Below are 21,401 nucleotides of genomic sequence, written 5' to 3' on the forward strand. Positions count from 1 at the left end.
GTAGCACAGTAGCATGCAAGAATAGCTTTTGACAAACCAACCAAATGCATGATGCTCTCTAGGCTCACACCTAGCAGAGATAATAACCAGAAGAAGAACTGAGCAGTTTTAATGAGCAGACAAGGAAAATAGCCCTACCTACAGAAAATGCTACAGACCATTTAAAGGAAAGGATTGTCACAGTACAGAATACATCACACACATCAGCTCCTCCTGGGTCCATAACACTCTAGCTAAAAGTGCACGTGTCTAGTAGCTAGAATCTCATATTATGTCCTTCTCTCTATGTCTTTCTTCCTCTCCTTGGCTCTCCTTCCCTCCTCCTCTGCTGCTGTCTTTGTCTTTCTCCATCTCTTAGTACCAGATTAAAGAGGACATTGTTCTCATGGCTGCAGGGTTTATATTGATCCATGCGTCTTCGAGCTGTTCACACAGATAACAACTAATGTGGAGAGAGAAAGGACGGGAGGGAAAGATCCTCTCCTTTAGATGAAGGCCATAACTCTGATTATCTCCTTTAGGAGCTCACTAATCACACCACATAGGCTTTAGTTTCATCATTTTTAAAGGGAACAGCAACAAATTTTCACCTTAGAATTTTTGTGACACTCAAGTAACTAGGAGGTACAGTATATTTGTCAAATTTTTTAAATTTGTCATATTTGTCATTGTCTGTGCGTACCCTCTCAAAATAAGGATTCTTCCTGAAAGGCTGAGGTTTTACCCAGAACAATTTGCTTCTTTAAAAACGCTTTTCGGAACAAAGGTTTCTTTAAGAGTTCTTTGTAAAACTGAGGGTTCTAAGAACTCTTTTCATCTAAAAACCCCTTTTGGAAAAAAGAGTTTTTCAGTGATCATTGAAAGCATAGGTATTAAAAGATCCACACCCTCAACTATTCAAATTTGTAAACATTTGAATTAACATGTTTCAAATGGTATTTTTACATGTAGATGTATCTTGAATCCCCGTTCAGTTCATTTCACTTGTGTTCTGTCATAGTTAATATCTTTACTATCATTTCATGCCAAAAAAATGTGATGCAGTCGGCCAAAATTCCTCGTTTTTTACGGGTACGCGATACTTGGCATTTTGCGTTGGGTTTGAGTTTCAGTTCCCAACCCTACTGCCCCATTGAAATAGTAAAGGCTGCAATAGTAGTGATTTCATGAAATCTCCACCCCCTAAAAATGCGACTGTGAACCATGAGTGTTAGGGTTGTGCTTGACCACATCAGCCTTGGCCCAGTAAGAGCTTCATGAAGCTGAAGGCTGCTGGATGTGGTTCTCTTGGCTCCAGGCAGGGTAACCTGTTAAAACTAAAACCATGATTAGTTGGAGAGAGATCTATGGTTAATGTAGTCATTTACTATTTTAGAGCCCCCTGGGTGGATTCTAGAAGAAACACTTGGGATATCAAAAGTTCTTGGTAAAACCCCCTGAATGGGTTCTTGTTATCACCCTTATAAGGTGGAAAGGTTCTGGATAGAACCCTGAGATAAAGTTCTCCATAGAGCCTCTCATAAGGGGATCTGGGTGGAACCTTTCACAGATAGTTTTAGGTTCTAGGTAGAACCCTCTGAAATTGTTTTGGGTGTAACCCTTATAAAAGGTTCTACCAGGAACGAAAAAAGGGTTCTCCTGTTGGGACTAGCTGAAGAACCCTATATACGTAGTTCTAGTCAGCGCCTTTATTTCTTATATTACACTTATATAAAAGTATAATTTCAGTTGTCAATCTTTAAACAGATTTTGGAAGCAAAGTCTGGAGGCACTGAATATGTGGGAAGCCAACACAAGTCAATCCCTAGCTGTTATTTTGGATGCCTCTTTATAGGGACAACATCAGCACTCTTCAAGCAAATGCTTAATTATTGGCCCGGAGGCTGGTTCTGTCTCCACTGGGAGTCAGATAATTCAGACTTTTTTGAATGTTTGGCAGAAGAGTTCAGTTACAACAGATCTCATTTGCAATTCTGCAGTGAAATTACATTTTGTTCATTTTCTAACTTAAGATCACCAAAGTAGAACTTTTTAAACAAATGATTTTAGATAACAGCTGATGTAAACTTTGTCTAAACCAGTTTTTATCTGAAGCCAGTGATTGAGGTTCTGGGGTGCAGGTGCCATCAGATGCCAGGAAGAGGTTAGAAAGGTTAGGGAATGCTTGCTGTCTGCCTGCTTTTTAAATCAGACTCCCCGCAAGGAGGGAAAGGCTTTAAATAATCATGTGTGAATGTGTGTGTGTTTCTTTGCATCTATTGCACTAGCAATGGCAGTGAACTGACCTTGATTCATATTACTGGCAGCCCATCTGCGTTTACTCACCCAGCAGGGGTTGGATACACACACACACACACTGGCAGTGATATTTAGCATGCGGTGACTATCGATCTGACCAGACGTCATGGTGGGAGGTTCACTGAGAAATGACACAGCAGACTACAGGCCAAAACACCTGCACTCCTCTAACATATCAGTGTCAAGGTTTAGGCTCTGTTACTGTTGTCTGTGGTTCAAAGTAGGTACATAATGAGAGTCTGGAAGTGGACAGTTGCAGGCTTGCTGATCTGCAGCCTCCAGTGTTAGTATAGTTGCACTATCACAAGGTTTTAACGTCCCTTGAAATGTAAAAAGCCTTTCCTTGCAGTTAAGTGTGTCCCAGCTATTTTCATTTGCTATCATCATGTGATAAATGTACTCTCATATATATTTATATGAATTTCACTCACTTTATGTTCCTATAAATTTATCAAGGACATCTTTTCACTGTTATGGCAATGTCATGTTGTGTGTCAGAGCCTCACCTTTGTTTGCCACTCAGGTCTGTCTTCAGGGTGATGATATCATGTACCTTTAGGAGTAAAGTGTGAACAATGACAGAAAGAAGGAAACAAGTGGTTCTCATTCCAGGGTTGTCAAATACCAACACCTGTCCCCTGTGCATTTCATATTGATGTACAAAGCATCCTTTAATGCTTGAATGTGATGCAGCCCATTCTTATTCCCAAGTCATCAAATACATCAGCCACCGCCACAAAATGGCAACTTTCACGGCAAATCATATGGCAGAGAAAGGCACGTCAGTTTTTTAACACCACTCGACAGCGTTAGTTTGAAACGTGGCTGGTAACAAGGTAATATAAGGAGCTGGAAAGTCCGTATAGGGTGGGTGGAAGGGCAGGTGTAGGGGTCCAACAAACCCCAGACTAACACCCAAGAGGTCACTGTTTGCTTCTCATATGAATGATAACCCAAACCATGATGATTTTTTTTTCTAAACCCAACCACATGCTTTTGTTGCACAAGGGCATAAATATGAGCTGTTTTACCAATGTTTTAAGTTTATTTTGAAACTGCAGACTGAAGGCTATATGCATCTAACGAGAAGAAACTATACATTTCCTGTGAAAACGGAAGTGTATTTTGAAAAGACACAATGCATGCAGCAAGCATGAATTGACACAGCTTCCTGGAACATCAACAGCAGATGCAGGAGGATACCTAGCGCGTCACATGTAGATGTGAAAGTTCACTGACCAAGCGGCAATATTTGATGAGTTGGGAAGAGAACATGTTAGATGCACAGCTGTCTCCTGGCTGAAACAGATTGTTACACTGTCAAACAGTTGCAGTGAGGTTTAAGCTTCAAAACTTCTTGGTTAGGTTCTGAAAAAAACATCATAACTTTTGCTTTCACATGTGACGTACCTACTTAAGTTACAAAACACTATGTTACGTTATTCAGCAACGTTGAATTTTGGATTCACATGGGACACAAACTGTGGTCTCCTGGGTTAAAGTCCATATTTGTTTGACCCATTCACCACCCCTTCCTCCATATCTATGTGGCAACCTGGTCTCACTCCGAAGTCATCAAAACCTGTGCTTAGTCAGTGACTTCTGGCACAGACACAGATGAAAAAAGCCCAGCATGATATGTGGCCAGTTGCTTTTATCGTTAAACCATGCCCAGCAGCATCAGAGTGAAACGCAACAACAACGAAAATGAAGGCAGCCGAAGTCTGAGTAGGGCGGGTGCAAGGGGTGGTGGATCGGTCCCACAACTACCGACTTTCACCCGTGAGGCCCGTGTTCGCTTCATATAAGATTGTAAACCAGCCACATGCGTGTTGGCAAAACATAACCACGTGTATTTTTTAAATACACATAAAAAAAATAATAATCAGTTCACAGTTTATTTTGACAGAGACTATATGCAAAGTGTACATTTCCTGTGAAAATGGAAGTGTATTTTGAAAGAAAGTTTCTGACTTAAAGTCGATATGTGACAAGGTCGGAGTGAGAACATGTTGATTGCGGAGTTTCTCACTCTTTATACTGTGCCATTTGCTCTCTGCGTCAAATATTGCCACAAACAGGTTTACATTGGAATTAGTTGAAAGCTTGATGCAACTGATATATTATTTTTACACCAAAACTTGTGCGTACATGCAGGATTTTTAAATGTAGGAAAACCCGCTGAAAATAGGCATGACATTTTTATCATTGCCAGTTTATCAAAACTGTGTTCACGGCTCTGTAGTTGATGAGTATACCTTTCTGTTTTTGTTTTATACTGGTGCATGTTTGACATCACAAACATGCTGGAAAACAGGTTAGTAAACAGTAGAAAGCAGCATGGAGCCCAGTGACAATGTTACAGTGAGTCTCTCTTTCAAAGTCAATACAGACTAACTTGGAACCATGTGAAGCAGTGCTTTGATGGAGATGGATGGAACTGGTGGTAGCGCATTATTGCACCATTCCGGAAAATGGGCGAAAAGTAGCATGTTGACCACGGGGACATGTGTCCATCCCTGCCAGTTGGAGCCAACCAGATCTGGTGCTGATAAATACCTGTGAATACTGTAGAGTCAATGCTGATTGTAACCTTTCCCATTTAAAACAAAGTCAGATGTTAGCGGGTGTAAGTGTTTTTTTGTCCAGGGACTTTAGAGAGACGCCAAAGGCTGCTTTCAGTGTTGGTATCACACGCCAAGGGGGCATGACAAAGCAACAGTACATCACGACCTGGAAATGAAAAGGGGCTGAAGGAAATAGTCAGAGAGCAAGAATGTGAATGAGATCATCAGGATGATGGGGCTAGAAATACCAACTAATGATGCTGCCTTTGTCTGACTCTGGGTCAATCTGTGTGTCTGTGCTGCTGACTCAAATTAAATCAAATGAAGGGCTGCATGATGCTGCTTGGTGTCACACTGGTTTAGATATTTCTGCAAATGAACATCTTGTGAACCAAACAAGTAAAACATTTCTCCAGCAAATGTTCTTTCTCTTGAAAATCTGTCTCTCGAGCTTGCTATTATCTCGTTAAGATAAATGAATAATCCCTGGATGGTGTCTGTGAAAAAAGGACATTGTGGACCAGAAATCCTTGAGCTGATTTTGCAGCATCAACTGTTTGCAAGAGCAGGTACCACTTTTCCCACACAGTGAATACTCTGTTTTAAAACCCACACTTCCAGCTAGCCTTAGCTGCTGCACCATATACCCACTCTGATGTCTCTGCCACTCCCACAGCATTACTCAGCCAGGGACGGTTTTATGGGAAAATCTTCAGTCCAGCTGCATTAGTATGCTGGCGGAGCAACCGACCGAAGACACAGGGGAGACAGGCAGAGATAAATGAGAACAATAGATGGTGTGAAAGAGGGAGGTGAAATAGTGCAATAAAGGTTCGGGAGATGGAAAAATGAAAAGTGTTTTTGTGGGTGTTCTTATGTATGTGAATGAATATGATTAATCCTTTTTTATCACTCTCATCACTCATTCCAGTCCTGTGAGGCCAGTGTGTCCTGTTACAGTGGGCTAGTAGGACACTGTTCCGCTTCTCTGTCCCTGTCCTCTCTCTCTCTGTCCTTGTCTCTTTCAGTCTGAGACAGGATGATGTCACAGTTGGCAGTAAGTCACTGTGTCAGCTAAGTAGGACGCTTTTCTCCGAGCTGCAGTGGAAAGAAGTGGTAGATTAACATATCTCTTACCTCCAGCTTTTTATCAGCTGAGATAAACATGCTCATTTCACTCTTGACATGCAAGACCAGAAAGTAAAGGGGGAAATGCCCCTTTTGACAACCCCCAATCCAACAAGTTGTGCTCTTATGCTGAACTACAGCTGTTCCCCAGGTTGTACGTGTCTGTTTATGGTATTTTGAACTCAAAATTTTGACTGAAATATTGTTAAAAACAGCAGATTACTAAACTTTCCTTCAACCCCCTCCATATTGTCGTGACAGTCTCCACCCCCAGCTGACCAGTCAAGGTTCTTTTAGGCTTCATATGTAATAGAGAGGTGAACCCTCACCTCTCCAGTGTCTGCCATGGGAGCTTATTTACAAATACATCAAATGGAACACAGGCTAAAGTCTAACAAGAATCCTGTTTGATAACTGGGTTTAATTTACAGTCTCTGTAGCTGGCGTTCCTGTGGTGTCCTCTCCTCCACACTGATGTATGTCAGTCGTATTTCACTCTGATGGCATGTTGCAGCCTGAGGTTATTTTTGTGTGTATTGAATGGATGTTGTTATGGTGCCATATGTATTGTTGTGCTGTGTGCTGTGTCAAAGTAATGGCTTGTATGGCAGAGCCATGGCCATGAACAGATGGCTGCACTGCACAGGTCATACATATCTACCGACTCCTCTCCAGTGTATTAGCTGTGGAATGTTACAGAGGGAGTTCATGGGCAAATCAATATTTGTCCCTGTTATGTTGCACTACTGCTTCATTGCCTGCTGTGGGATAAAATGTTTCCAGTTGGATGCTCATGGTGCCTTCATGGATCTTTTTACAATCATAGCCGTGAGAAATGAAAAATATTTAATGGCAATGTAATATTATCCTGCTTCTTGTAATGTTTGAAACTGCAGTTCATCTTTGCATCACTTTTGAGGCGACACATTTTTGAACACAAAAATCTATGCGCTTTGTTCAGCTAACAGTATTCATATTCACATACTTAAAGTCACTATGTGGATAGTTTTTATGCAATTATAACATCTTTCAAGTTATTTTGATGGCATATGGTTTTGTTTGTAGGACATTTAGACAATGGTAGTTAAAATAAGTTATGGGCTATATAGTGTGATCAGCTTATTCATCTGTGTCCACACATCAGATCTGTAGGTGGTAGTAGTGACCTGCTGTCTGCCAAAGTGTCTTGTCTGATACTACTAACTGGGGCAGACAAGTCTGTTTAAATCCACCACATAGGGGCTTTAAACCTGCATTCATTTTTTGGGCAACTTGAGGGCAGCAAAATGAGCTGTAAACAGCAGTCATATATTGGCGGCATAGACTATATAAAGTCTATGCTGAGTCTATAAAATGTGATGTCACCCATTGGTTTGTGTACTTACGATTTGAAGCCTCAAAATTTGCATTTTGACCATCGCCATCTTGGATTTTTGGAGCCAGGCATTACCGTATTTGAATGAGAGGCTGGAGCTAACCCTAATGCTAGCTGCTAATTTGGTTAGCACGGTGCATTTACAGCTGTGGTTAACTATAGCCCCTTTTACACTGCCAGATTTTCAGCGTATGTTGGGCTGTTTAGCCGGCAAGTTGTGAGCATTTAGACACACAGAGCCGGATTGGCTGTTGATGACGCCGCATGTGTGACCCACTGGCGCTGGATAAACAGGAAACAGCTGATAGCAGGAATGAGCAGCTAGTGGCAAGAGGGAACGCAAATCTGAAAGACACTGTAAAGATGAGCAACTGGGGAGACAAGGCACTGCGCGTCCTCCTTGCCCTCGCAAACGAAGAGGCCATTAACCGTCAAATGACGGGAATGGTGAAGGATGGGCCCACTTATGAGAGACTCTAATCTCCATTGATTAGTGGACCGTTTACGCTTTTTTTTGTTTCTCTTCATCAAATGAACATACAGAGAACAAAGTACTAACAACTACTGACATTATACTTCAGACTTTCACTGCCAGTGTTTTTCAGTCAGCTTTTCACATAATATCTGCGCATAGCAACATAGGGGAAAGATGTCAGGTTATGATTTTTAAAAAGAGATGTCAGAAACAAACACGACTAATGAGTGTCACCAGCACATGGTTACACACCCATTCACCTTCAAACCTATCAGACGTCTTCCTGAACTTTGGCCTAAAACAGACTGAGTTGCATATGAACATAATTTGTAGGAGACTTCATTATGTTTGTGGGCGTAAAAGGTTTCAGTGGAGGCTCATTAATCTCTTAACTAAATACCGCCCAACATGTGTGCATGCATCACTGGCTCAGTGAGCACAGGGACAGAGAACAGTCCTGGGTGTCCAGGTCCCAGCTGACTGTGGTAAACTGTACTTACACTCTGCTCCCGTGGGGAAAAGCATGGTCCATTTTTGCCCATGCATAGTGATTCCTGGAGTCATGCCTATAAGCAAAATCACTCATTGACTGGACTTTTCTCCGAGCCGATACATAAGACGAGGAGTTTAAAGCAGAGAGAGAGAGACTTTCCCACCTACTCTTTCCCTCCTTCTCTCTACACTCTAAGCTCAGCCTAGCGTGGGCCCTCTTATTGATTTTTAGTTCAATACATTTCTCCCCTCGGTGTTCAGTGGAGCAGAGGATGGTCTGCTTGTGTGGAGCAGCTCGGCGATCATGAGGCCACTAACGCTGACTCACCACTCCTTTCATGTTGGACCTCAGCTTCACTGGCTTTCTCTTGTCACTCCTATAGAGCTGCATCTTCAGCTGTCACTAACACAGCCTGGTCTGACTGAAATACATGAGGTGACCACAAACACTGCATTGTGTGGTGGTGGCAAGCAAAGGTTGATATAGAGTTGTGCACAGGCTCTATACAGAGCCTATGTTGTAGTCTACACTAGTGGCTACGCCAATGTGAGCATTTATACTTGTATGGTGGTGGCACGTAAAGGCTGTTTTATTGCTGTTCACAGGCTCGACACAGAGCCTACATTGTAGTCTACACTAGTAGCTACGCTGATATGAGCATTTATACTTGTGTGGTAGTGCAGCTGCGTCGCTCTGCAGTTACACCTCACCAAAACATTTGTTGGTGGTGGGGTTTCTATGCCACTGTGTTGAGTTTCTGTGAGGTGCAGTAAAGCAGCTAACACAACTAAAACACGGAAAATATGCTACAGTACCTACATTAGCACCTTTAACTAGTGTGGACTTTAGCTTGCTAGCCATTAGCTAGCTAGGCAGTTGGGTTTACGTCGGTCTGTGGATCCAGAATGGAAACTCTACATCAGAAGAGGACAACACAGCAATGCAGGAGTCATTATTGGACATTGTAGGTTATTTTAGCATTGGCCTTTGAACTTAAAACTGTTTTTTTTTTCTGTAAAGGACCTTGTTAATAACTTTATTCATCCCCAAGGGGAAATTCAATTATCTGTCAGCTCATCTATTATATGTCAAAGAGTTATGAAGCCTGATGGCTGTTGGTATATAGAATCTTCTGTATCTCTCTGTCCTGCATTGAAGAGAGAGGAGCCACCCACCAGTTTTTTTTTTGGTCCATCAAGGTGTTGTGGAGTGGATGATCTGGGTTGTTCATGATGGCCTCGAACATCTTCAGTGTGCATCTCTCCACCACCTCCTCCAGTGTGTCCAACCTGACTCCAAACACAGAGCCAGATCTTTTGACTAGTTTGCCCAGCCGCCTTGCATCTTTGTGTCTGATGCTTCCTCCCCAGCAGACTTCAGCATAAAACAATACACTTGCCACCACAGACTGATAAAACATCTGCAGAATCTTACTACAGATGTCAAGAGATCTGAGCTTCCTCAAGAAAAAGCAGCTCTGCCCCTTTTTGTAGAGAGCGTCTATGTTTAGGGACCAGTCCAACTTATTATCCAGGTGCACCTAGATACTTATAGCTTGGCACCACCTCGATGTCCACCCCACAGGTATTCACTGGCTGAAGAGGGGGCTTGGACCTGCAGAAATCTATGATAATTTCCTTGGTTTTTGAGGTGTTTTGAGGAGGAGACAGTTCTTGTGACTCCAGTCACTGAAGGTTTTTATCAGGTCCCTATATTCAGACTCCTGCCCATTAGGCAACGGCCTCTGGATTTACCGTGGTCAGGACAGTGCAGTGTCGTTCTTTATTCTTTAGTAAGTAATACACTGAAATTTCAAACGTTTGGGTGTCAGGGTGTCCTCCCTGCTTGGCACTCAGCATCAGGGGTTGGAATTGGGGGTTAGATCACCACATGATTCCTGAGCACGGCACCGCCGCTGCTCACCGCTCCCTCAGGGGATGGGTCAAATGCGGAGAACAGATTTCACACACTCAGGTGTGTGACAATCAATGGAACTTTACTTTATGGTGAAAGTGACTATTATCTTCACACAAGGATATAGGCATTTCATGTTATATTGTCTTTTTGCACCAAAAAAATAGTAACTACATCATAAGCACTTAAGACATGTTATCTTTGGTTAATGGCCCTTTTATTGTTCTTTATGCATGCCATTTTTTCTGCTTTGTTGCTCAGGTGGATATTAACGCAGTGCGAGCCGACAGTGAAATAGGGGTGGACGATATGCCCCTAAAATAATATCACAATATTTCAGGGTATTTTTGCAATAATGAAATTATTGACTATATAACAAATGAGTAAAAAAATGTTTTATTATGAATTAAGAACATAGAATTGCAACAAAATAAGTGATGTAGTATTACCTGTCAGCGTAACAGTTTGCCCTCAAATATTCAGTAAAAAATAAACAAAATGATCTCTCATACATTCACATATTTATATTTTTTGTTGAGCCATGAGTCATGTAGTTTTACATTACCAAGTTTTATGACCAAATCATTTGATGACACTGACTCCCGTGTGCATACAGCGAGAGTGGGGAGGGAGAGATACTGCGCTGCTACCAGAGGACCTGCTGAATGAGTTCCTTCTGAGCGGTATGTCACTAAAAGAGTGTGAGAGTCTGGGGCTGTTCATAAAACATTCATGACACCACAGTTTATTCCACTGTACTGAAGCTGCTCCTCTTTTTGGAACCACTGTGGAGTCTGTAATAATTTTGCCTTCAGCCATGCTTGTTGTTGCAGTGTATAACAGTATGACGTCCATATGTCAACAAGCCAATGTATCACGAGTATCATGATATGAATTTTCTTATCATATTAAAAATTATACCAGTATTATTGTGAATAAGATGATATGGCACACCCCTACTGTGAAATGGTTACACACATTTATTTTCTGTCTGTTTATCCGTCTTTAATTTCTGTCATTTATATTCTTCATACATAGGCCTACTTTCAGATATGTTGTTCTGTTACTACTTTGGCCAATGCGGATATTTTATTTGAAAGGCGATATCGGCTGATTCCGATGACATGATGATAATACCATGCATCCCTAATAATAATAGAAATGATAAACAACCCATCTCATGTTTAAATGACACATCCTTTTCTCTCCTGCCATGTTCCAGGCATTTGGCCAGGCCTACTCCATCCAGCGTAAGGTGGCAGAAGATGGGGAGACCAACGAAGAAACGCTGCTGCAGGAGTCTGCTTCCAAAGAGGCCTACTACATGGGCCGCCTACTGGAGCTCCAGTCAGCACTGAAGCACAGCCGGGCCACCGCCTCCAGTGCTCAGGCTGACAGTGAACATCTGAGCACACTGCTGCAGGAGCTGAGGGAGGTACAGTAAAGCGTTCAGTGTTAGGATATCATACATTCTTGCTTGACAAGAGGTACTCAGTTTTAGGTGACCATATGGCTTTCTATGAAAGTATCTTATGTCCCAGAAATTAAACTTAATCCCAGCCACTTTCAGTCTGATTCCCATAATTTTCTTGGGTTATCTCCGTCATAAACAGCATGCAGCTTCAGCTCTGTTTACTTGAACTGTCTCAGCAGAGTAACGAGATGTTGGAGCTGCAGCGAAGCCGGATGCGAGAGGAGGTCAGAGAGTACAAGTTTCGAGAGACACGGCTGCTCCAGGACTACACCGAGCTGGAGGAGGAGAACATCTCACTTCAGAAACTGGTGTCGACTCTCAAACAGAATCAGGTACACAAAGATATCATGGCCATGCAATAGAGACTAAATCAGAAAAAAACAAGTTACTCAACAAAGACAAAGTTTTTTTTAACATGGACTTTTTCATTCTAACAATATCATATAGGTTTTAGTGTTTCCCCCACAAGATCTTTCTCCTCTCATCTACATTTTAAACAGGGGGAATCTGGGGACATGTTTTAAGCCTCTATGTGCCACTATGTATGTAAATGTTTTGCAGAATTTTTAAAGTGTTAATATGTGATTGGAGGTAGAGCGGGTCATCCACCAATCGGAAGATCAGTTGTTCAGTCCCCGGCTACTCCAGTCTGCATGTCGAAGTATCCTTGAGCAAGATACCAAATTGCTCCCGATGGCTGTTCCACCGGTGTGTGAGCGTGTTTAAAAACTGAGTAGCAGGTGGCACCTTGTATCGTAGCCTCGGCCACCAGTGTATGAATGTGTGTGTGTGAATGGGTGAATGTGACTCGTAGTGTAAAAGCGCTTTGAGTGGTCAGATGACTAGAAAGGTGCCACAGAAATGCAGGTCCATTTACCAAATGCAGGTCCATTATAGTCATAGCAAGAGGAGGTGGTGAGGGCGGAGTTGGTGAGGGGGAAATCAGCCCTTTCCCCCAGCCTGTAATGCAGGGAAAGTGTGTTTTTTTTAACTCCCGTAAGAGACACTATTACATTTACTACAGATATAAATGATTAGACTTACCTTAATTCCAATCGTTTTTTGAAACAGTTAAGAAGTGCTAACATCACAACATGTCATTAGCCTATGTATTGACAATGCGCTATAATGTCATAATGCAGGGACTGACACTGTCAAGAACCACACAGGTCTTTGGAGGCTCACAACTTTTATAGTCTAATACTTTTTTGATAAAGCATAATGTTTTTTGTTTTATCAGAAACAGTCCTGAAATTACCACCGCAAACACACCAGACTCCATTTAAATAAACAGTAATTTTAGTATGAATAGAGACAGTACATTTTCACATCTAACTGGGTGAATTAAGGTTTTTTTCAGACAAACCAGAGTTGGTGATTGCTGGAACATTGACAAGATGACCCACAACAGTTTGTCAGAGTTTTATTTTTATTATTTTTTATTATGTTAAAATTACAGTTTATTTAAATGGAGACTGGTGGGTTTGAAAATAGTGATTTTGGTAAAACAAAAAGGATTTCACTCTAACAAAAAAGTCTATCTCTGTAGGATCCTTTCCACTTATGTTGACAATTAGAACCTGTCACTGACAAAACCAAGCACTTTTAGTGGATATAAATTTTGTACTTCTGTATGTTATTTTAATGCCTGTTCATATATATATGTATATACCATCAACCTGCCAGGGACTGCAGATGAAAATTAGCCTGTATGGCTAAATCTTGCACATTTACGTGACTTAAGTGGTCATGTTAATTAATGTGTACTGTCCCTTCTTAAATAAAATAAACATAAACATAAACATGAATTGGCAGTGCGAAGTGCGAACATGCCTGGTTTACATTGTATGCTTACGTTGTCCGCTGCTCTCATTCAATACTGGACCAATTTCAAAATAAATATTTTCCCTATAGACACTAAAGCATGGAAAAATAGGGTCCAGGTAGAAAAATATACTTTAACGCTGGATTTTTAAGCTTATTTGATGTACAGAAAGCCATAAAGCAACTCTTTGGTACGGTAGAGATTGCTTTGTTTTCCCCCTCGATGTTTAAGGATGTGTAGGTGTTCCCATAAATGCTGACTATCTCTGACAGTGTTTACAGTCTCTGCTCTATGGAGAAATGTCTTTGTGAATGGGTCACTATTCTGTTTGTATCATGCAGGACATGATACACACTCCTATGTTGGTTTCAAGCTATGCTGCTGATCAACAGTTTGTGGCTGTGATCTGCAAAGAAATATACTGCAGTAATGCATCATCAGGAGCTAAGAAAAAGAAGACTGCAAGTTAATATTTGTGGAAAATTCTGCTTTGCAAATGTTTCATGAGATAGGATGTACATTCAGCACACATGACAGGCCTCAAGGATGTAAACACGACTTTGTTTACTGACAAGAAATCTCAACAGGGCACGCTTACTACCCACATAGTGACTTCAAGCTTTAAATGTAGATTAAGAATTTCCATCAGATTTGTGACACACTACATTGACAATCTTCTGATTTCTTCCCATTTTCTTCCCAATTAATTAATGTTGCTCCACCCCTGGTTTAGGTGGAGTATGAAGGCCTGAAGCATGAGATTAAGGTCCTGGAGGAGGAGACAGAGCTCCTCAACAGCCAGTTACAGGACGCGCTGCGTTTGAAGGACATCTCAGACACCCAGCTGGAGGAGGCGCTTGAGTCGCTGAAGAGCGAGCGTGAACAGAAGAACCACCTGCGCAGGGAGCTGGTCCACCACCTCAGCATGTGTGATGTGGCCTACACAGGCAGTGCCCACCTGACATTCACCTCCGCCCCACCCAGCGGCACCGCCACCCCCACAACTCTGCTTTCTCCACAGACAGATGAGCCAATGAGGTAGATATTACATACACACAAAACATATGTGGAAAGAGAATGTAATGTTTACATGTTTGTAGTTACAAGAGTATTCTTTTGTTTCTCCAAAAATGTCATAGGATGTATGGCCTGATGGATGGTTTGGCATAAATGCACCCACAAGGATATCTGCAGGTCCTTAAAAAGTCTTAAAAAGTTTTATATTTTAGGCCTTAAAAGTCATTCTTAGCCTCAAATATTTAATCTAATTTTGTCTCCTCCCAAAGGGACAAGGCTGGTAATATTCTGTATTTTTGCCATTGCTAACAGCAAACATGTCTGTGGCTCTCTCTTCACAATCAGCTCAAAAATATACAGTTTCATTTAAAAAAAAGTAATCAGTAATCAGGCTCAGTAATTTCCAAAAACAGCTGGGGACTGTGACACAGCTGTGTCATTTGCTGGGGACTATTTTCAGCAGTGGATTAATCCACAAAATTAGTGAGTATTTGTGGCAGCAGGACAGTGCATGTGGGATTGCAATAAACTACAGTGTGTGTTCATAGTAGTGAAGAAACATGTCACCCTGTGCAACAGTGTGTCTCACTCATGTGTTTTTTATTAGTTCTTGGACAGCAGTGGAGCTCTGTGGCACAGAGGGAGAAGATATATCAGGCTTTGATACACACATTACTTGTTATTGGATACATTCACTATCGGTTTGAGTCTGCACATTTATTGACAGTATGAAAAGATCTTTGATAAAGATATAATTCTATCACATGTTGGCCTGCAGACTTGTACTCTTTGTAGTCTGCTGCACTGGCTATAAACCATTCTAATTTTCCATACTTGACATTTAGGAAGCAAAGTAAGTCTCCTGGATTTTAAAGACGCTCTACTCTACTCTTTTCTGTAAGGTGTAACGGCCACCTCCAGGGTGGGACAGGAGCAGGGACAGCTGCAGGGTCGGTGCCCAGAGCTAACGGAGAGTGCCGAGGGCCGGGCCGGAAAGCTGAAGGGGCAGCAACAGCGGACCTTTTCAACGAGATGAACATGACAGAAATCCAGAAGCTCAAGCAGCAGCTGATGACGGTGAGTCTACTGCCTTATCACCCAAGTATTTACTTGGAGAGAGCCAGCATTAGGGATTTGGGAGCACGGGCACAGTATGAAAGTGTTAGATGGAGCAAACAACACACTGATGATGCACTGATTACTGAGTATTGAGTTTTAAAAAGTGATTTAAAAGTTAATTCTGCAAGTCTCAGGTCTTTAGACAAGGAGTTTCAGAGCAGAGGGGCCTAACTGCAAAAGCCCAGTCACCTTTAGTTTTGAGCTGGGCCTTCCCGAAGATCTGAGGCTGTGCTGTGGCTCATAAGGGAGCAACAAAACTATGAAGTCACAAAATAGTATGCATAGAGTGCTGCTTGGGTGTGAAAAAGGTGTCCCTCTGGTGCACTTCAGTTTGGGGATCCAACTATTTTAGAGGGAAGAGGATCATAATTTAAAAGCCTTTATTATCTCATGGCTATTCAGTCATAGTAGCAGTTAAAAACATGCCTACTTGTTTCAGCCATTAAGGACAGCCATTGGGCTGTTTCTCATCCACCAACCGCCCCTGGCAGTTCTTTTAGAAAGAAATTTGCCTTCAATTTAGCTAATGCTGTTTTGTTTTTGAAGAATGTTAAATTGGCATTTTCTAAATTGTCCTTGCAAAGTGCTGGTACCTATTGCATGGTTTGAGTCTGTAACATTTCTGACAATTGGACTAAGCTAAATGTGAATTAAACAACAGTGTGTTCAACATATACCCAGAACAAAAAGGGTTTTTTCTTATCACCAAAGCCACAGTTTCCATCGCCCATCTACAGAGTTTGATTCTGATTCTGTGCTGACCTGACTCAATATATAGAAAAGAACAGTTTTCAGAACACAAAGGCAAGACGTCACCCAATGTTTATCGATGCCTCAATTGAAAAAAGTCAAGTGGTGACTGGTCATCATTGAATAGTCAAGATGTTATGATATAAGAGCATATATAACCTTTTTGAGATTTGCATGAGAGAAGAAAGAGCTGATTTAGGAGATGCTCCTAAGATGGAGGAAACGTGATTTCATTATTCTTGTGACTTGTTTGTCAAATTAGAGGTCACTGTCAAAGACTCCACCCAGGTTTCTAGCTGCCAGTTTGATATTTGCTGACAAGGGGCCTGAGGCACTTCTCTATAGTGGGGATGGAGTGTGGAGGACCAAATACAATTATCGCTGATTTTTTTTTCCATTTAGCTGAAGAATTTTCTGGGACATGCAATGCTTGGTTTTAGAGAGACATGACTGTAAGCAGGGGGCCTGTTCACACCCCAGAAATTCTGTCTACTTTCAATGAAGCTCACTGATTAACATGTATCTCTAAGAGGTACTCTTCTGACAACAAATCATCAAATAAAACCTTACAAGGGCCTGCCCGGACAAAACCTTAGAAAAACATATGTGAAGGTTCATTATCTGTGATATTGTTATCAAATTTGAATTTGGACTATGTGAGGCTTTTTGATATGCCCCATCGTGTTTCCCACCAAATACCTCCTAGTTCTAGTCATCTGAAGCATCTTTATTCAGAAAATATTCAGGTGAAGATAAAAAAAACCATTTATTTCAGTGCATTGAAACTTGTACAACTCTATGACAGAAGCACTTACAGTGATTGTAAGTGACTGTACTGTATTTTAAGTGACTGTTGCCAGCTCAGTGTTACCTTTCAAATGAGACCATGCATGTACGTATACTAAAAATGGAACAAGAACAGTTTTCAGTCAACCTTAGGTAAGCCTTGGATAGGTGTTTTTTAGGTGAATTTTGCAGGATGTTGGTTTAACTCACAGACATGAGATTAATCTTAGTGTTCACAGCCCCAAAAAAAAAAAAAATGTATATTTCTGCAAACCATGGATACCTTACATTTGTATGTTATTAGGTAGCAGATACCTTTAAACTTAAACATTTCAACAACACAGTGGTAACATGGGGCTAGGTTTAGGCATAAAAACCCATTGGTTATGACTAGAAAAACAATATGTTTTGGCTTAAAATACCCTGTTGTGGGGGCACAGTCCCTGCAGGAAATGCAGCAATATCTCAGTAAAAAAACAATTGCTTGTGTGGCACTATTACAGTGGAAAAACAGTGATGAGTCCTTAAAACAGTCCACCATTCCCTCCGCTTCCTGGTGACAAAGTCAGGTCATATACTACATCACTTTAGATATGATATGTATGAAAACGTATGGATGTAACAAATCTGCGGTTTGCCGTTATGTACAGTGCCAACATTTTCCTCTGTTCTTCTTCAATTGTACCAGTGGTTAATTTGTGTCAATTTTGGTATTGATGTAAAAACATCTCACAGTTATTCATTTTCTGTGTCTGCTGGATTCATAATCCTGCAGCAGGCTCCTCTTTAAAAAACCAGGGCTTCTGAATCATTTACTGTAAAACCCTGCTGACATACAGTATTCCCATGGCGTAAAGCTCTCTGTCTCTCACTTTATCCCTTTGTCTCCTCCTCACACAAACACAGTCACACATTCAGTCTTGTTTTCGCTCCTAAAACCTTTCTCTCATATGTTTCCAAACTCTCAGCGCATTCTTCAAAGCATAGAACCAATTACTTGCATCAGATCATGATCAGATCACCACAAAGCTGTAAAATGTGTGTATACACACATCCATGTGTGTGTGCATCTGCTTCAGTTCCTGTCGGTGTAATCCCATCCATTCCTGTCTCCTGCTGCTTTGCTGATAGGTCGAGCTACAGGAAGAGTTTATTTATATCTCAGCTGACACACTACACTATCGACCACTCTCCGGTGGAGGGGTGGGTTTCATCTCTGCTCCTGCTGCTGTCAAGGCCGCTCTTTTAAAATGTTAATGAATCCACTTTTGTGCTACAGTATTGTTTTATTATACCCAATGGAACCTGAAGTATCTACTTTAATGAGGGAAAAACCCTATTTAAAAGACCTGGGACAGTTTTTGATGGTTTAGTGTATGTTAGGTAGTTAGGTCTGGTTGTGGAGGTGCTCTGTTTGTAAAGATGGTAAGAGATGTGATCGAGCCACATTCAACTCCCTTGCCAGCGCTGTGCCAAACACAGAGGTCTCTCTGAGAAGAATGAGGAAGCTGTGTTTCTTGACACAATTCTGAAGTATGTGTATGTAACTGTCTGAAGGTGCTCAAATTATGGACTCGGAGTAATTACAAAAATGCTTCTACCAGTACTACTGAGGGGTTGAGGAACAAGGGATGAAGGACTAAGGGGATGAAAAGTGAGGGTGAGGGATAAAGGAATAAGGGTAGAGAGATACTTGGATGAGGGTTAAGGGAAGAATGGTGAAGGATGCATTGATAAGCATTGAGGGATGAAGGGATAAAAGGATGAAGAGTGAGGGATGAATAGATGAGGGTTCAGGGACGAAGAGTGAGGATGAAGAATGAGCAATGAAGGCCAATGGATGAGGTGAGAAATTAGGGTCATGGGCGGATGGAGGGACAAATGTGATCAACATATTCTCATAGTTCAATTCATATGGTATCTCAAAGTTGCTCTGGTTAGGTTTGAGAAGAGAAACATGTACACATACCTTAAAATGACATCAAGTTCACAGTTAATGCAGGTACAAATCCTCAGAAGAGCTTTTGTTTTTCAGATACCCCTACCTGAGGTAGAACAATACACAAACATGTTTTTTCTTATTTTGATATGTGTATTTTTGTTGTTTGTCAGTCTCAAACAGTGGTCTGCAGCTGTCACATATTTCATTATCCCCTCCACCTCTCGCTTCAGCTCAAATACTATGTCAAATGTTGATATGATGTGTATGAAACATACAAATGCCACGTATTTGTGGTTTGTAGAAATGTATAATGCCAACATTTTCTTTCAACTGGGCTGCATTAGCAGAGATTTGATATAGTCCAGATTTCTCCTTTTGGTTACTGTGATGAATGGATTGGGGAAAGTTAATGGGGAGTTGGTGCACACTCTCTGTTATCTGAACCCTGCCTTTACCAAAAGCAGTTTTTAGAATATTCAAATGACAGTACAATAATTGAAGACAAAGCTGCAGAACGTGATATGGACCCCAGTGGATGCCAATTTCAGACTAACTCTAAATTTCATGTGTTAAATGATATGAGCCTGTACAAAAGTTCTGAAAATTTGTGGGCTCATACCATCAATGCTGTACCTCTCCCTAATCTTGCTGCTGCCCTCTTCAGGTTGAACGTGAGAAGGTCTCACTAATGACCAGTCTGCAGGAGTCTCAGACGCAGCTCCAGCACACCCAAGGGGCCTTGAACGAGCAGCATGAAAAAGTCCTCCGCCTTAGCCGGAGAGTCACCACCCTCCGCCGCCTGCATCGAAGGGCCCGCCTCAACCAGGAAGTCAATGTCAGTGCCACTTCTCAGCTCAATGCTGAGGCTGTGATGGAGCTGAACAAGGATGACAATGAGGCTGAAGATGAAGGAGATACTGATGAGGATAAAAGTGAGACAATGAACAAAAGTCAGGTATTTTCATACCAGACGCCAGGTCTGGAGATCCTGCAATGTAAGTACCGTGTGGCTGTGACAGAGGTGGTGGAGCTCAAAGCGGAGGTGAAAGTCCTCCGTGACAGACTGGCTCAGTGTGTAGAGGGAGCAGCGGAGGAGAGGCCAAGGCGAGGTGGTCAGCTCCAGAAAGTGGAGAGACAGGTGGCCTCACTGGAGAAGAGCTGCCGGGAGGGACGGGAGAAGGTAACTTCACTATCGTACTGACTGTGTCTGAATAGAAAGAGAAATAGTTACAGAGATAAAGGATTTTATCTCATCTTCTCTCAGATTTCCAGCCTGGAGTTGGAGTTGCAGGCTGCTCAGTTAGCAGCCAACGAGAGCCAGGGTGCGTTGACCGCAGCTCAGGATGAGTTGGTGACACTGAGCGAGGAGCTTGCCCAGCTCTACCACCACGTCTGCCTGTGCAACAATGAGACACCCAACCGTGTCATGCTGGACTACTACAGGTTTGACTGTTGTTTTATTAGTAGGATACAGGCAGCATCAAATGGTAGAGAAAGGTCTCTCAAAGTTATAGAGATTGAGGCAAAGTTTGTGGAGTCTGCATTAGAGGAAGGGCCACTTGAGAAATAATCTTTAATTCTTTATTTTTGGTTATGATAAAAATAAAGAATTAAATAATCTTTAATTCTTTATTTTTATCATAACCAAAAAATTAGGAATGGTCAGCTTTTCCAGGAACCTTTATTTTAAGTCAGGATGACACAAATTTGCCACTTGATTGGGTCTTATCAGTCACAGTATGTCAAGCCAAAACGTTATGGCTAGATCTACATACCATATTTGTGATTTCATCCTTCTCATGGGGTAACTCATTTCCCATTGCCATGGATCCTCTCCAGCCATGGATGATGCATTCGGTACTGTTCTGATATGTCGCCATATTTACTTTGCAAGAACTCCCAATCCATTTTCCTGCTACCTTGACTGCCGTATACTCATGTGTTACTTTCAGCAACAGCTCCACCTCTTCGTCAATCCAAGCAAAGAAATCTCTGGTCTTACTTTTCTTTATCTCCATTGTATTTTCCGTTACCAATCAACCAACCACAGCATAGTCACTCTGCTTCCTGTTTACATGGGCATGTGCATGCCCAGTGCACATGAATGGTCATGTGATATGAATTTTCAGGCGTGTTAGTATGGACCGAGATTAATCTTGTAACTGTGCTGAAACTCTCGTGTGTAAGGACATTGTTTTTTGTTTAAAAATGCTGTTTTAAAATGAAAACGTATTAGTG

General features: G+C 41.6%; 1 protein-coding gene across 5 annotated transcripts in view; it reads left to right on the forward strand.

Annotated features, from left to right (window-relative positions):
* Positions 1 to 21,401, forward strand: part of LOC117249323 (protein bicaudal D homolog 1-like) — a 68,025-nt gene that overhangs the window by 23,248 nt on the left and 23,376 nt on the right. For 3 of the 5 annotated variants that reach the window (XM_033614900.2, XM_078165054.1, XM_078165053.1), the window contains exons 2-7: positions 11,473 to 11,685; positions 11,904 to 12,056; positions 14,283 to 14,587; positions 15,469 to 15,643; positions 19,828 to 20,343; positions 20,428 to 20,606. In XM_033614900.2, the coding sequence (XP_033470791.2) occupies positions 11,473 to 11,685; positions 11,904 to 12,056; positions 14,283 to 14,587; positions 15,469 to 15,643; positions 19,828 to 20,343; positions 20,428 to 20,606 (1,541 nt within the window). Of the gene's footprint in view, positions 1 to 11,472; positions 11,686 to 11,900; positions 12,057 to 14,282; positions 14,588 to 15,468; positions 15,644 to 19,827; positions 20,344 to 20,427; positions 20,607 to 21,401 lie in introns of all 5 variants that reach the window. The other 2 variants (XM_033614899.2, XM_078165052.1) reach the window with 1 other exon arrangement.

The sequence above is a fragment of the Epinephelus lanceolatus genome, chromosome 23 (genome assembly GCF_041903045.1).
Source record: "Epinephelus lanceolatus isolate andai-2023 chromosome 23, ASM4190304v1, whole genome shotgun sequence".
Lineage (NCBI taxonomy): Eukaryota > Metazoa > Chordata > Actinopteri > Perciformes > Serranidae > Epinephelus > Epinephelus lanceolatus.